This window comes from Telopea speciosissima, chromosome 4 (assembly GCF_018873765.1).
Source record: "Telopea speciosissima isolate NSW1024214 ecotype Mountain lineage chromosome 4, Tspe_v1, whole genome shotgun sequence".
In the NCBI taxonomy this organism is placed as follows: Eukaryota; Viridiplantae; Streptophyta; class Magnoliopsida; order Proteales; family Proteaceae; genus Telopea; species Telopea speciosissima.
Genome location: NC_057919.1, coordinates 8,165,028 through 8,180,375, shown reverse-complemented (window position 1 = coordinate 8,180,375; position 15,348 = coordinate 8,165,028). Strand labels below are relative to the sequence as shown.

The 15,348-nt window shown below is 37.6% G+C and overlaps 1 protein-coding gene across 1 annotated transcript in view; it reads left to right on the top strand.

The window, feature by feature from the left end:
* The window catches only part of LOC122657985 (WUSCHEL-related homeobox 8-like), a 22,380-nt gene extending 7,032 nt beyond the window's left edge, over positions 1–15,348 (top strand). The window contains exons 2-4 of the mRNA XM_043852816.1: positions 10,657–10,949; positions 13,654–14,184; positions 14,933–15,348. Coding sequence (XP_043708751.1) covers positions 10,709–10,949; positions 13,654–14,184; positions 14,933–15,018 — 858 coding nt within the window. The 5' untranslated portion in view covers positions 10,657–10,708 and the 3' untranslated portion in view covers positions 15,019–15,348. The remainder of the gene's footprint in view (positions 1–10,656; positions 10,950–13,653; positions 14,185–14,932) is intronic.

Sequence of the window (15,348 nt, the reverse complement as noted above, 5' to 3'; positions counted from 1 at the left end):
TGCGATCTTAGTCCTTTATTAAACAGTTGTTCCCACTACCATAGCTTTGCGTTCTCGTCAATTTAGTCACCTCCAAGAACAATAGGCTTTCACAAAACCCTTATGAGAATACCTTATTGTTCAACCTCACACACTCACTCACAAGGGAGAGAGAGAGAGAGAGATAGGGAGAGATGGGCGAATCAAATCCCCAAGGAGAGAGAAGATGGCAATGAAAATTGGCAAGAGACATTTTCTTGCTAACTTTTTTCAATTTGCTTCTCTAAAACTGTTTTAGTGAGTTTTAGAGAATATTGTTGAGTTAGCTTTCCATATTGGGGTCGATAACCAATCAATTCCTAAATCATATCTTATGGATCAAATCCCATTATGGTATGACCTAGGTGCAATTTGAATTTTAAATTAAAAAGTATAGAGAAAAGATTCTCTTTCTCATCAACTCTCTAAAATTTGATGTGAAATCACATCTCTCGTCAAGATCCCTATCCAAAGGATTATGACCAATAATAAATATATTATGTTGATGGGTAGAACCAATTAGGAAGGGATAGGATCCAATGGAGATTCCACTCAGCTTGCCACGTGTTAGGTCATTATCACATTTTTAATGCAGTATTAATCAATACGTATACAGTCAAGTAGGTATAATAAAAATAAATTTCAAATTAAATAATTAATTACACATCAATCCCCCCACAATACGATATCCCATAGTAGATTATAGGGCATGTGTGAATTTACTATTATAAACTCAGTCTATTGTAAATTCAGTTTTAGAGATTGTGTCATTCCGGTTGAACCTATAAAAATATTTTTCAAAATTGTTTATGAAAATAAATATTAATAGATAATATTACATGACATGTTAATTAATAGGATCCGAACACGTGTTAAATAAACAAAGTGTTGTCTTTGGATTTAGGGGCTAATGGTATTATTAGGTACACCAACTAGGTCTGCTCATAGCAAGGATCCAAAGTTAAACTTGTCATATTATTATTTTTATAGGGTTTGGTCCATTTTGTTTACTCTAATTCTCAATCAAAATGTCTCAACAAAGCTAGTCCTTACGTTTGTGGACCCACTTTTATTTATAAAAAAAAAGATTAATTATTATTGTCACAATGCTTTGTTATTTTTTCAAATGTCACAAAAATAACTAAACAAAGATAAAAGAAGGACTTTATCATTCTTTTGGACTCCTTACCTTGGTATTATTTATGGGAAAAAGATCTTCACGCCGACAATGTGGAGATCCTTTCCTACGGTCTCTCACATTCTGTCCATGTGGGGCCCATACTGACATACCCTCTCCTTTCTGATATTTGTGTCCTTTGTTGACGAAATCGTTTCATGATTGGTGTGGTGTGAGAGATTTCTACCACGTTGGTGGCGTAGAAAATCTTCCCCCATTATTTATTATGATTTGCTATTCAACCATATCTTTGGATTTGGTGTCGAATCTCTTTGGCACCTTTTCCTTTCTTGTGATTGGGTCAAACGTATCTGGGTGGCAGGACCTTTGGGGCTAAGGACTGAACTTTTGGCCTTCGACAATCTCCAAAACTTTTGTCGTTTTTTCTATTTGCACTTCAAGCCTACTAAATTCATGTTGCGATGGTTTTTTAGCACCTTTATTATAACATGCTACTATATATGGTCGGCTAGAAGTAAGTTATTAGTGGAACTCATTCAACCTAACCCCCTAAAGATTTTACAGGCGGTTTCACAATGGCTAACTGACTTAAATCTGTCTGCTTTTGGATCTGATGACCAGGCTTATGTTTCTATCTCTGATATAAGTGTCTCCCTCCTATCACCGCTCTTACCTGGTTGTAATTTTCCTGTCTTAATCTGTGCAGGATTCAGTTCACTTGGACTGACTAGGGCGGGGTGGGCATACATCTTTTTGGTTGACGGCAAGTTTAAGTTTTTTGATGCAGGCAAGCTGCTTTGTACAAATGATGTAGATATCTATGTTTATGCGATGCTTAAAGGTCTCATCCATGCTGCCAGTATTGGGTTGTAGATTAAGGAAATTAGGTGTGATATGAAGTTGATCACTGAATGTCTTCCATCTCCAGCCAAATGCCCATGGCCATGACACCTACTTCCTAAACTACTTCGTATTTCTGATCTAACCCAAAATATAAATTTTCATCTTAATATAGACACCTTTAGTGAGGCCATAGTTAAGAACTTGGCACGCAATGCTTGTATGAACTTCTAGCCGGTTTGGTTTTATTTTGGTTCATCAAAAAAAAAAAAAAACTAATTGCTCTAGACAAACATAGTTTGTGAAGCTAAGGAATACTTTTCTTTTTTTTTGGTGAGTGTGAAGACAAGGAGTAGGTCATTTTGTCAAACACATGATAGACAAGGACTTCCGTGCCTGGGCATCTGCTACACTACCCAGAGTCCATGGACTACAATGAAAAGAATAAGAAGTAAATGAAGCACATAAACATCTTGCATCCTGGAGAGTTGTTGCTACCGCTAGAGGTGGTACTAACTTAGCACCTTTAAGGACCTGTATGACCTCCCTATTATTTGATTCCAACTAGAGATGATGGAACCCTGTGGACAAAGCCTAAGATAGAGCACACTGAACTGCCATAGCCTCGCCTTGAATGACTGAACTGAAGTGTTGGGGCACTGAAGTAGCGTGGACTTGGAATCCTATGTGATCTCCAAAAATGAATTCCAACCCACCTATTGATTTTCCTTGTGGTGGTGTTGCATCACAATTTACTTTGATAAATCCGGGGGGGGGGGGGGGGAGCTTCCATTTGTCGTTGGAGGGATATATACACGATGTAACTGGTGGAAGCAGGTGTTGGCTTTTGGAAGTGGCAACCAATTATTTGGTATTGAAGGCAAGATCATTTCTAGCTCGCCAAAGATACCAACAAAGAAAAGAAGCTCGTGATAGTGATTCATGCGCTTGTAAGTATTTAAATCCAAATTCAGAATATACAAAGTTTTACTTTGTGCCATGTGGTTATCTCGTATTAAATTGAAACTTGACAGCATGGACATTGGAGTATAACTATATATAAATTCCCTAACTCATTGGACATTCCATGTGGTCGAACTAGGTATGTTATCAAAGAAACCTCTTTAACTTGCTGTTCAAAAAAACATAAAGCAAAAAGATTCTTTGAGCCGCTCGGGTAGGATATACTAGCCCCCTTTATGTCTATCCCTCTATTCCTTACATGAAATGACCTTGTTGCCCTTCTATGTGTGATACTATTTCATCGCACTTCATTGGTGTGAGAGTCCTATGTTGCTTCTCAAATATCTCTCTCCCTAAATTAAAAAAACTCCCAATTGCTAACAATCATTGACTTTACAATCCCACAACTTTGCTACCAAGTGGCAAAAACAGGAAACAGGAAAGATACGAATTTTTATCATGTCCGGTTCCTTGCCCGGTACAGTTGCCCAGTTCCTCTCATAGGGAGGTGGAAATGACAACTTAACCTCACTCGGACACTGTGTTAGGGCAAGGGGTTAGATCATCATTTCCGGCCCCCTATGAGAGGAACCAAACAACTATTCCGAGCAGGGAACCGAAGAGGATAATGATCCGGAAAGATACTAACATTTCAATGACTTAGATGCCATCGGGTCCCTAAAGCACTATCCTAAGGAAGAAGTACCAACCACCAGGACAAGCCCTGGATCGGTAGATGAATGGATATTGAATTATAGTAGTTGGGCCTTTGATTAATAAAGGTTTGAAAAATCGGATCGGATCGGTCAATCTTAATTGGACCGATTTTGTATGAAAAGTAGGATTTAGAGACTATTTAGTTGATTTCCACTGGGTCGATTTCAATCCAATCCGGGTCGAATCCTGATCCCGATTCTTGGTTTTAAACCCTAGATTAATATGTGAATAATCAGGTAAATAGAGGTAAAACCAGTCTTACCTTTACCCTCACTATTTAGTAGTGTGAGAAGACCCCTTTGCCTTACCCTTCAAAGGTTGGCAGAGTAAGGTAGATAAACTGCTACCCATTACTAACCCTAGTTTGGGTCTTGGTTAAAATTTGACAGAGGAATAAAATATCAGGTGAAACACGAGTGCAACTCAGGTTCTCGTACTAGAACCATTCTCGTACAGCCTGAGCTGCACAGATGGAATCCAAGAGAGGTGGATCCCAACATGAAACGTTCAAGTGGTGATCCATCAAAGAAGCAATGCCTATGGATAACTGATAGTGCTTAATCCAACCAATTAGCTAGTTAAAATATTCTCTAGATCAACCACATCACAAATTTCCTGATAAAATATGTATCCAAGAGAAGGTAAGTGAAGTTAACAAAAGTCTTTATTCTTATTATATGTTAAATATCATATTTATTCCTGACATCTTTCTATTCTGGTCGGGCAGCACACGCCGCCCCTGTGTCTGGGCATAGGGACTTGCATAATGATCGCATCCCCTGTCATGCGCCCCTATGTTTGGGCGCAGGGTGGCGTGTATTGTGCGATTAGATAACGTTCTTTTTCCCAAAAAATATTTTTATTTTTATTAACTTATTATTATCAATCCATTATCATATTCATTCCGACAATCTACTAATAATTTACATCACCGGTTTTAATTATTATAAAAAAAATCATATTTATCCAAAACAGAAAGAAAATTAAGGAATAGATAATAACCTTTTGGGATTGGTGTGTGGTTTGTGTGATTACACTTTCATAAAAAAGAATGAATAATTATTGAAGAAAGTATTTTCGACTTTGTTTCAATTGAATTTTGGAGGGTGGGGCTGTGCTGGGGGGGGGGGGGGAGATTGGTTAGAATTGGCCTAGAGAATACAATCCCTTCTTGGATTGACAACAATTGGGATGGGACTCGACCGATTCCGAATTGAACGATCTGATTCTGATTTCTCAAACATGAAATGACCTCTATGCTCTCCCTACTTACAAAACCATTTCGTCGCCCCTTATTGGTGTGATCCTCCTTACTCGTTGCTCATAGAACTCTCCCTTAAATATTTGATGGGTATAAATTTCCCACGTTAAGAAATCTCTCACGCCATTATTAGTGGAAACTGAGGTGAGGATCATCCTACCAGTAGGGTCAAACAATCAAAAATTTTAACAATATAAGAGAGGAAGGTCGGTTACTTTGAGGTTCACAAATGCAAATCCTCCACGCGATCCTAGTCCTTTCCTGAACAGTTGTTCCCACTATCATAGCTTTTCATTCCCGTCAATTTAACCACCTCCAAGAAGGCTTTCACAATACCTCTGTGTGAAAACCCTATTGTTCAACCTCACACACTCACTCACAAGGGAGAGATCTAAGGAGAGAGCAGATGGCAATGAAAATTGGCAAGAGACTTTTCTTGCCAACTTTTTTCAATTTACTTCTCTAAAACTCTATTAGAGAATATTGCCGGGTTAGCTTTCCATATTGGGGTCAATAACCAATCAATCCCTAAATCATATCTTATGGATCAAATCCCATTATGGTATGACCTAGAAGCAATTTGAATTATAAATTAAAAAGTATAGAGAAAAGATTCTCTTTCACATCAACTCTCTAAAATTTGATGTGAAATCACATCTCTCGTCAAGATCCCTATCCAAAGGATTATGACCAATAATAAATATGCTATGTTGATGGCTTGAACCGATCAGGAAGGGATAGGATCCAATGAGAATTCCGCTCAGCTTGTCATGTGTCAGGTCAATACCACATTTTTAATGTAGTATTAACCAATACGTATACAATCAAGTAGTTATGACAAAAAAAAATTCAAATTAAGTAGTTAATTACACAGCAATCCCCTCATAATACAATATCACATAGTAGACTACAGGGCATGTGTGAATTTACTATCATAAACTCAGACTATTGTAAATTCAATTTTTGAGATTTTGTAATTCCGGTTGAACCTATAAAAATATTTTTCAAAACTGTTTATGAAAATAAATATTAATAGATAATATTAACGGTAAATTATGAAACACCCTCTGGAACCGAATCGAATCTCAAGTCACCCCCTTCTATCTGAAAATACTTTGCAAAATAATTTATCAAAATGCCATCAGATCCAGATTTGCTTCCAATCAATTATAGACAGACTATCTATTTGATATTCTCTCAATTAGGACAGTGAATACCATGTTGGGTGTCTCTTTCAAATATAGGCAAACAGTGTAAATCTAGTACACCAATTTATAACCAAAGAGATATCAACCGTTGATAAGTCAAAACTCACAATGCATTACTGCATCGATAAGAACCCTTAGATCAAGCGATTTACCGTACATTACTAACGAGAATTTTGTGACAATTCAACAGACAGTAACACCCATGTTAAATTCTCATATAATTTGGTTCAATGTACTTGGCTATCCAAGAAAGCAGAAAATCTAAGGCATGGTTAGTAATAGATTTCAACTAATTAAGCCAATTTCTAAACATGATCTAACAACCCAAAACAAGTGTCTAAACTAAACACGATTTGATACCCTAAATTAAGTGTCTCCATCAAAGTTTTGACAAAATGGAGAGGGAATACGAGGAATATAAGGGGAGTGCACATGACATGTCGGCTAAGGGTAGGCACCAACAACCTTAGACTTCAACAAATAAGATGGAAAAAGGGGAGAAAAAGATGTCCATATACAGCCAAGAGCCAGCCCAATCAAAGTCAGTCATTCTTAGACATGGAATATTATTGAAGTGTTTTTCTTGTGATTACTTTAATGATGCTCCAGTAAACAAATCATTCTGTCTTATTCTTCCATTTTTATTTTTTTTTTGTGGACAAAAAAGACAGATTAAAACCATATGAAGTCAAAGAAACTATACTCTTTAGAAGAAAGAATTGAGTTTCTCTTCATCTTTGGTGAAAGAGAAACATATATGGTTTGAAGGTTTTCCATAAAATTTCAAAACCAAAAAATTATTCGTTTGCATGAGATTGGTGGTAAAGTAACAGTTAATATGCATTAAGTGTGAAAATGCATTACGTCTATTTATATAGTAAGGAAATCATCCCACCTTATCCCTTTTCAAATTGGATTCAGATCCTCTACTGCCAAGCTGCCTGGCAGGACCGTGTTGTCTAGACATGGTGAGGCGCGTCATGACCGCCTTACCCTCACTCGGGGTAAAACTTTTGGACAGGGGTAAGGCAGTCATTGCACGCCTCACCTTGTCTAGGCTGCACGATCCTGCCTTGCAGCTCGGCAGTAGAGGATCTGAATCCTTTCAAAATCCTATCATATTTAGTAGGATTTTATAGAAATATAAAGATATGAATTATATTATTATTTTCCCTCTATCTTTTATTATATTTCCTTTTATTACTTTTGGTGTTCCTTGACTCCATTATATGTGTGGCCCACAAATTTTCTTTTCCTACCTCTTAGGGGGCATGCATTCAACCGACAATGTCTCCAATCAACCAAATTAGCGATTATTTACAGTCCAATCACATGATCACATCATTAGTAAGCAAGAAATTTGGATGAATGAAAATTTAGTTTGAAAAAATAAAAGTCATAGTCCACCCATTTGTCTCAAATCCTAATTAACATTTGTTGAGTGATGAACATAGAAGGTGTGATCTCATGATTTCATCTCTCTCCCTCTCTCTCTCTCTCTCTCTCTCTCTTCACACATGTCTCTATTGCCTTGCTTCATGGTATTCCTTTAATGTAATCTTCACATTCCCATGTGAAGCTGATCAGAAAGAATTTGATTATTTGAATTAGTTGGAGGTGGGGGGGGGGGGGGGGGGGGGCATGCACGGGGGCATGCACATTGTTTAGACATTTCATATTTTAGAGTGGAGTATTCTCTCCAACCATATCTATTAAAGAGGGTATTGTGGACATACTATACTTAGAGTCCTATGCAAACATTGTTGGAATTAATGTATTCATCAAACTCGTGTGTCCACATTCATACTAGATTTATCGGTGGTTCAAGTCTCCTTAGCGACATCTAGTCTACTTGTTTTCCAAGAAGTGGAGCCTTTGGGTATCATATTTGTCATTTGACCCCTTGTGGGTCCCCTCATTGCCTCCTTGTGAGGTCTTGTTGAGGTTGATGGTTGGTGGGCCCTTGAATTGCACCAAAAAAAAATCGTGTGTCCACACTCATACTAGAGTTATTCAGTACGGTACGTTATGGTATAATCGATACGACTTAGTGTCGATATATGATATGCGGTATGATCGGCGCCAAATAATAATTTTAAGAGAAGTAGTTTTCTGTCCAGGAGTGTGGCTTATCTGCACTCCCATGTGTCTATCTCTCTCCTTCTCAAACCAATAGGGTAAAGATGCATTTTCATATTGGGAGGAGAGAGATAGACTCATGAGAGTGTTGACGTTAGCCACACTCTTGGACAGAGTTCTTTTCCCTATATTAATTTGGTATGAGTGTGGACACATGAGGAGCATCTCTGTGGGGGGAGCACATGGGCCATGTGTGTGCGGCAGCCAATGAGTCTTATGTGACATGGGTCAAAACATCGACTCTATTGTGACTTAGACAAACTTGAAGTAAGTCTAACAATGTTTTATACTGACCGAATCTACATGACTCTTGCCAAATTTTCAATTCAAGATCTCACTTAGGCAACTCACTTGAGTCAATACTCAATCAATTTTAGATCTGACTCGGGCAACTCACCTGAGTCAATACTCAATACTTGATTTTCCAACGATGATCAACAGAACATATATGGAATTCTATTGGACTTCAATAAGTCCGAGAGACCTTAGATCACCCCTCTCTCTCTCAAATCAACACCGGTAGATCATGGTTCTAGTGCACGGTATTGGATCTTGTATCAGTCACTTGCAAAACCAATATGATACCTATACGTTATCGGATAAAATTACCCCTGAATCTCTTTAAAAAAAATAGTTTTTCTGATCATTTTATCCCTTGTCTGTATCGTGTCACCGATACAGTATCAAAATCGATTATATATAAAATCAATACGTATCACCCAATACGGTACCAATACTTAGAACCATGTGGTACATGAAGATCTTTGTGCATTGAATTTTCCAATTGGACCGTCAAGGTGTTCGGCGCCGGTCATTGCTTTTTCTATTCTAGATTCTTTCGTCTACACAACCTAAATAAAAGCAAAAAAAATCCCATTAGACGCTATGGCCCATCCATTTATGGATACATTTGATGATTTCTATACGGAATTAATTAATTAAACACTTGAGGATGAGAAAGGTAATTATGAATAGGTTAGAAATGGTTTCAGATCAGGTATCCGATATGCTACTGATTCAAATCGGTATGGATACGCCCATATCATAAAAGTATTGCCCCTGATTTTCTTAAAATTTTGGGGTTTTTTTTTTTTATTGATTTACCTATAATCTGTACCATATAATTGATATGATATCGACATAATATCAAGATCGATGGCTAATGATATCGATATGGAACTCTAATACCGATACCTCAGACCATGATCAAGATTGATTTTCTTAAAAAATTTGATTTTGGATTGTTTTACCCCTGATCTGTACCATTTCATTGATATAGAATCAGCAAAATCTCGAGATCGATGGCTAGTGATGCCAATTTGGATCTCCGATACATCAAATCATGACTTAGGAAGTTAGGATAGAAACTAGACATAGCATAGGCCATGGTAGATCTGGATCCTCTCCAGCACGCATCCGGGCACACACCCCAAGTTCCTCCAGATGTTGGATGCGTGCTGAAGGGGTTGGAGCGCTAGAGAGAATTTCTTTATGGCAATGGTTCCTCGGGAGTGCATATTGAGCGGGTAAGGGTGTCAATCAGTATAGTATCCGGTATTAGGTACAATATCGATACAAGACACTGTACATTTACCTCATACCGATCGGTACAGATATTTCATTTGGATACCATATCGTATCTATTCAGTACAAGTCGATACAGCTATTCGGTACAGTATGGTTCATTTTTTTTTCCATGTTGTCTATACTGATACGTACTGAATACTGACTCGATCCAAATATCTCATACCAAATTTATTCAGTACGGTACATTACGGACTTACAGTATAACCGATACGATTTATTGTCGGTATACGATTGCAGTATGACCGGCGACGAATAATAATTTTAATTTGAAAAAAAAAATTATAATTTTTTAAATTAATTAGCAAATTTTACAAAAAAAAAAAATTAGCAAATCCGGTTCAAAACCCAAAACGGAGTAAAGAAGGCAAAGGAAAGCGCGTTCTGGGTGTCTGGTCCCACCAAGTCGCTCCAGTCTTCTTTCGGTCCGTCCCGTAATCGTTACTCCTTTTGGTCCTTACTTTGCAGACCACCTACGATAAATTGCCTATTATATCGCAAAAATCTCCGATATCTCCGCTTTTTTTAAAAAAAAATTACTTATTACGGAATGTAGTTACTGGATATTTCCTAATGAATCTCATTGTCTCGGTTGAAGATAACTCGTGAACTTAAAGAAAAGCTAACATACGCCAGTGTGAGCACTGAGACATGCCTCACCAGTTCTCCCTCTTTTGCTTTGTGCATGTCTTTCACCTTTCTCTAATCTCTCTCTACCTTCCCTTTTCTTGTGCTTTCTGTACTTTGTTTATATTTTCCTGTTTCCTTTCCTTTTTGCACTCTCTGAGACTGAGACTGAGACTGAGATAGAGAGAGGGAGAGAATGAAGGGATTGAGGTGATGGACACAGTTAGAAATGGTGGAGAAAGAGAAGGAGAGATGAGCATGATGGAGTGGGAGAAACAAGAACAACAGCATCTGCAACAACAACAACAACAAGAAAATGGAGGTTCCCTGTACGTGAAGGTTATGACAGATGAACAAATGGAAATTCTTCGACGCCAAATCTCTGTTTATGCCACCATTTGCGAGCAACTTGTTGAGATGCACAAATCCATTACTGCCCAACAAGATCTTGCAGGTTCCCTCTTTCTCTGTGTGTCAAGTTTTAGTAATGGTGAAGCTTTTGATGTTATTTCTGGTGGGTAAATGGGTTAGCTATTAAATCTTAAGTCTTGCTTTTATTGACTGAGTCGTGGTCTGTTTTTTTATTTCATTTAATGGGTCTTGGTGAAATTTCTTCTTTTGCTTTCCCCAATACGGTATTCTACTCGCTGCTCTTTTTTGTAGTTTTATTGTTTTCTCTCCTACATGCGTAATTCTGAATTTTGCTATCACTTTTAGCTTTTTGGTTTTAACCTTCTCTTATAAATGGGGTTAGATTTGTTCAGTATCTGACACTTATTTCAGAAAAGTACTATGATGGCTCAATTTCCTCTGGTATTTTATGTGTTTAGTTTATCTCATTGTTTTGGGATCCGAATGGAGTGAGGTTTGATGGCTGTGGAAGTAATTTTGATTGAATTGGGTCTTCCTGTGAAGAAGCCAGGAGGTTGGCATGAATGGTTTGGTGGTTAATTTTGAAAGAAATGGCCTGAAGTCCTCCATTTTAAGCTAATTCCAAACTATAGGTTTTAGTTTAGGTTGCAACCTCAACTGCCCAAAACCACAATCAAATTTTTATCGTTATTAAATGATACTAAGGGCTGGATGAATTTGTGTAGGGTCCTATTATTTCAATCCTTTGCCTATTCTAATAGAATTTTTTTATTTTGAAATCGAATCTGATCATTCTTTTATCTTTTCTGTTCAAATCTTAATCATAAAACATCATAACTGTTCATTTGTGTCCATCTATTTCAATTATTTTTCCTACCCAGAGACCACCAGTGATCTAGGCTTGGCAGGAATTTGATTCATAGTCGTGGAAACTTGCAAAGTTAGCCCATAAGTTGACGAACATTGCCCTGTCCAGGAAATACTCCACCGTAGTGAGTACTCTGTGTTTTTCTCATTTTTTATTTTAGTTTCTTAAAATTTTATGTGTTACGAAAATCTTATGTTTGTCTTTATAAAATCAATGTTGTATGTCAATACTGTGGTTGATTCTTGGTGGAAATTTTATGGGGATCCTGAAGGAGAGGTCTCTGTAGTGTTTCCCCAGTTAACCCAGGCGATTCCAAAGTCAATACATGTATGCTTTAGCAAAATGTAAGAAGAGAAAGTACTATCCTCATAGACCATGTCAATCAACTGGATTTACAATAAACGCTGAAACCACTTGGCAAAGTGTAATGATATGGACTCCACATAAGACCATAAGCAAGATTTTGCCCGGCAGCAGGGGACTAACTTCTTACATGTCAAAGAAGGAAGACATGAGAACATAAGCAAGATTTTGATTGGTAGCAGAGGACTAGCTTCTTACATGACAAAGAAGGAACTTTAAGCATGTGCAACCTCAAATTCCCCTTGCCTTCCTCTGAGCATGCTGTGCCATATGAAATATCTTCATAACAATGTCTTCACAAGGTCATGACAATGGGAAATTTCTAGTTTACTACTAGTGAGGTCATTGGGAGGAAGTTTATTTAGTCTCAGTGGCGAAAGTCATTATTTATTGTTCCTTGTTTCCTGCAGTCTGACCTTGATTTCATGCCTTTATCGAGTTAATTCTTAGAACCAAAGGTCTTGCATTGAGATTTAGTTAGTGGTTTCATGATGGTTGGATAGAAGATGCAAAGAAGACAATGTATTAGCATCTAATAGTTATATTCTATGCTCCTTTTTGGCATTCGAGTGCAGCCATTTAGGTTAATCTTAATAATAATGTTTCTGTATTGCCCTTCTGCAGTTCTGCTTGCCTCCCCCTTCCCCCCCCCCCCCAAAAAAAAAAAAAAAAAACAACTTTTCTAGGTTCCTCCTCCCCCTCTGCGTGGTATCACGCTAATTCATGCATGGTTATTCATTTCTTTCGGACAGTAGGGACAATAGGACTACCAAGTGTCCTGATATTTGCAGTTGATTTGCTTCGTCTTTACGACACAACTTCTAGCAAATTTCTTGGAGAACATCTGTTTATTTATGAGACATAATGTTACAGCCAACAATTTTATCTTGTTTCTCCTTTGACATTATTAGATAGAAAAGAGAAGAAATGCTTTCGTCTAGTATTACTTCAGAATTTCTGTTGACTTGGATACTTCAAATTTTTCCTTGTGTGAGGGCCAAAAGGCTTAAATAATTTCTCCTTTGGGGGATCTTTATTGATGCTTCAATCATCTGAAAAGAGGGACTGGTAGAAAATAAGTATGAAAGGGAGAAAATGATACTGGTGTGTGTATATTTATATTTATATTCCCGGAAGTAGAATAGCATGCCCTTCAATAACTGCCACAATACAGTTCAGATGGGGCTGAAATTGTGTATATGTGGAGCCCAAGGTCCTCTGTTTACCGTCATGTTTTAGCCCAAACTGAGTTTGTCAAGTGGCGAAAACATGGCATTGAAAAAAATCAAGAACTACAGAGTATGCCTACATATGAAAGGATATATTGAATCTCTTGAAATTTGACATGTTAGCCAATCTGCATCTTTTGCTAAACACCCAATGGTTAGAATTTCTAGGTCACCCTTCCACATGGCAAGAAAATACAGAGGATGCTGATCCACTTCCGGGTGAGGGTGTGCTTGAATCTTTTATATATAAGTGAATGTTGCCTTGGAATATTTAATGGGACTTCGTTTTTCCATCAAACGGAAAATAATGACATTGTCTTTTCCAGGAATGAGGCTTGGAAATCTATACTGTGATCCCTTAATGTCATCTTCCGGCCACAAGATCACTGCCAGGCAGCGGTGGACCCCTACACCCATGCAGCTCCAAATTCTTGAACAAATCTTTGATCAAGGCAATGGGACTCCAAGCAAGCAGAAGATCAAAGAGATAACTTCTGAGCTAACACAACATGGCCAAATTTCTGAAACAAATGTTTATAACTGGTTCCAGAACAGGCGGGCTCGATCAAAAAGGAAGCAACTGGTTCCAGGATCAAATAATCCAGAATCAGAAGTAGAGACAGAGGTTGAGTCTCCGAAGGAAAAGAAAGCAAAATCTGAGGACGTCCATTCGCATGAGAACCCAAATCCATGGAATGAGGATCTATCTTTCCGAAGTCCGGAGATAAGCTCTGACCTTCATGCCTTTGATTCACAGCCAAATAAGGATGAGTCCACGTTTCCATCGGATGGTAGCTCAAAATCTCAAGGGAGTTTGGGCCACATATCTTTCTATGATAGTGTCCTATCGAATCCAAGTACGTATACATTTAACCTCTATTCTCTACTTAATCCATCAGGTATCTTGGGCACTGCAAAGAGACCTTTAGACTGGATAGGAACAAATTTAAGAATTGAAGAAAACCAAAAGAAGCATGATGTATATGAAACCAATAGTGCTTATTTATCAATAAAAATAAATAACTGGCTTTAGAAAGAGAAATGTTGTCAGTGGAGTGTAATGTCTTTCTCAGATTTTCTGGTATCGTCATTTTCTTTTTTGTCTTTGACCCATGAAAGAAAATGCCTACTGTTTAATTGGACCTTGTTCCCTCTCTTTTGATATTCTTATTTATTTCGTCACTACTTGCATATACTATCTGTGTATCACTCTTTCTTGTAATTTCCTTGGCAACACAGAATTGGACTGATTCAATTTAGATCTTCTTTGAAGATCAACACCCCAAAATTCACTTTATTGCCACTGCTTCTAATCTGATCCATGCGTTTTTTTTTTTTTACTTGTACAAACTCATTAAGTGATGGATCCAGTAACAAATCCATTGAGGGATTGATAAGCTTTATCCAATCTTTTAGTATTATTTCTCCTAGGCAGGCCTCATCCATCAACAGTTTCAGATTTACTCAAAATGTTCACCACATTGTGGGATGGGAAATTTAAGGTTATTTTCAGAGAAATGAAAGATTTGTTTGTCCTTGTTGTGTCCTATAATTTTCAAACTGGCCATTACCCTTGTTCTAATTACTTTAAATCTCTGTATGCAGGAATTGACCACCTGATGGGAAAAATGGAAATGCCAGGTGTCTTTAATCCTTACCGGCAGGGAGAAGGCTATGACATGATTGGATGATGCTCTTCACGTGTTTGTTTTGGCACGCAAGACACGCTCACTGGAATCCTAGGTGCTGATGGCATCCTGAGATTGATAGACTAGTTAACAGTTAGAGAGTAGTGTTTATTTATGAAAATATATGGATCACACACAACATAGTAAAAGTTTAAAGTTATACACAGGTAGCTAGCTTAAGCAGGACTTCTAAAGGACTGGGTGTCTTGGATCTGAAGTTTCTTTCTTTGGATATGATAAGTATATATATTACCCCATTTGGTGGAACATAATAATTTGCATTCTGTTGTGCTTGTTGATTTCTTTCTGGCTAGTGATGCTTGGTTGGGTCTA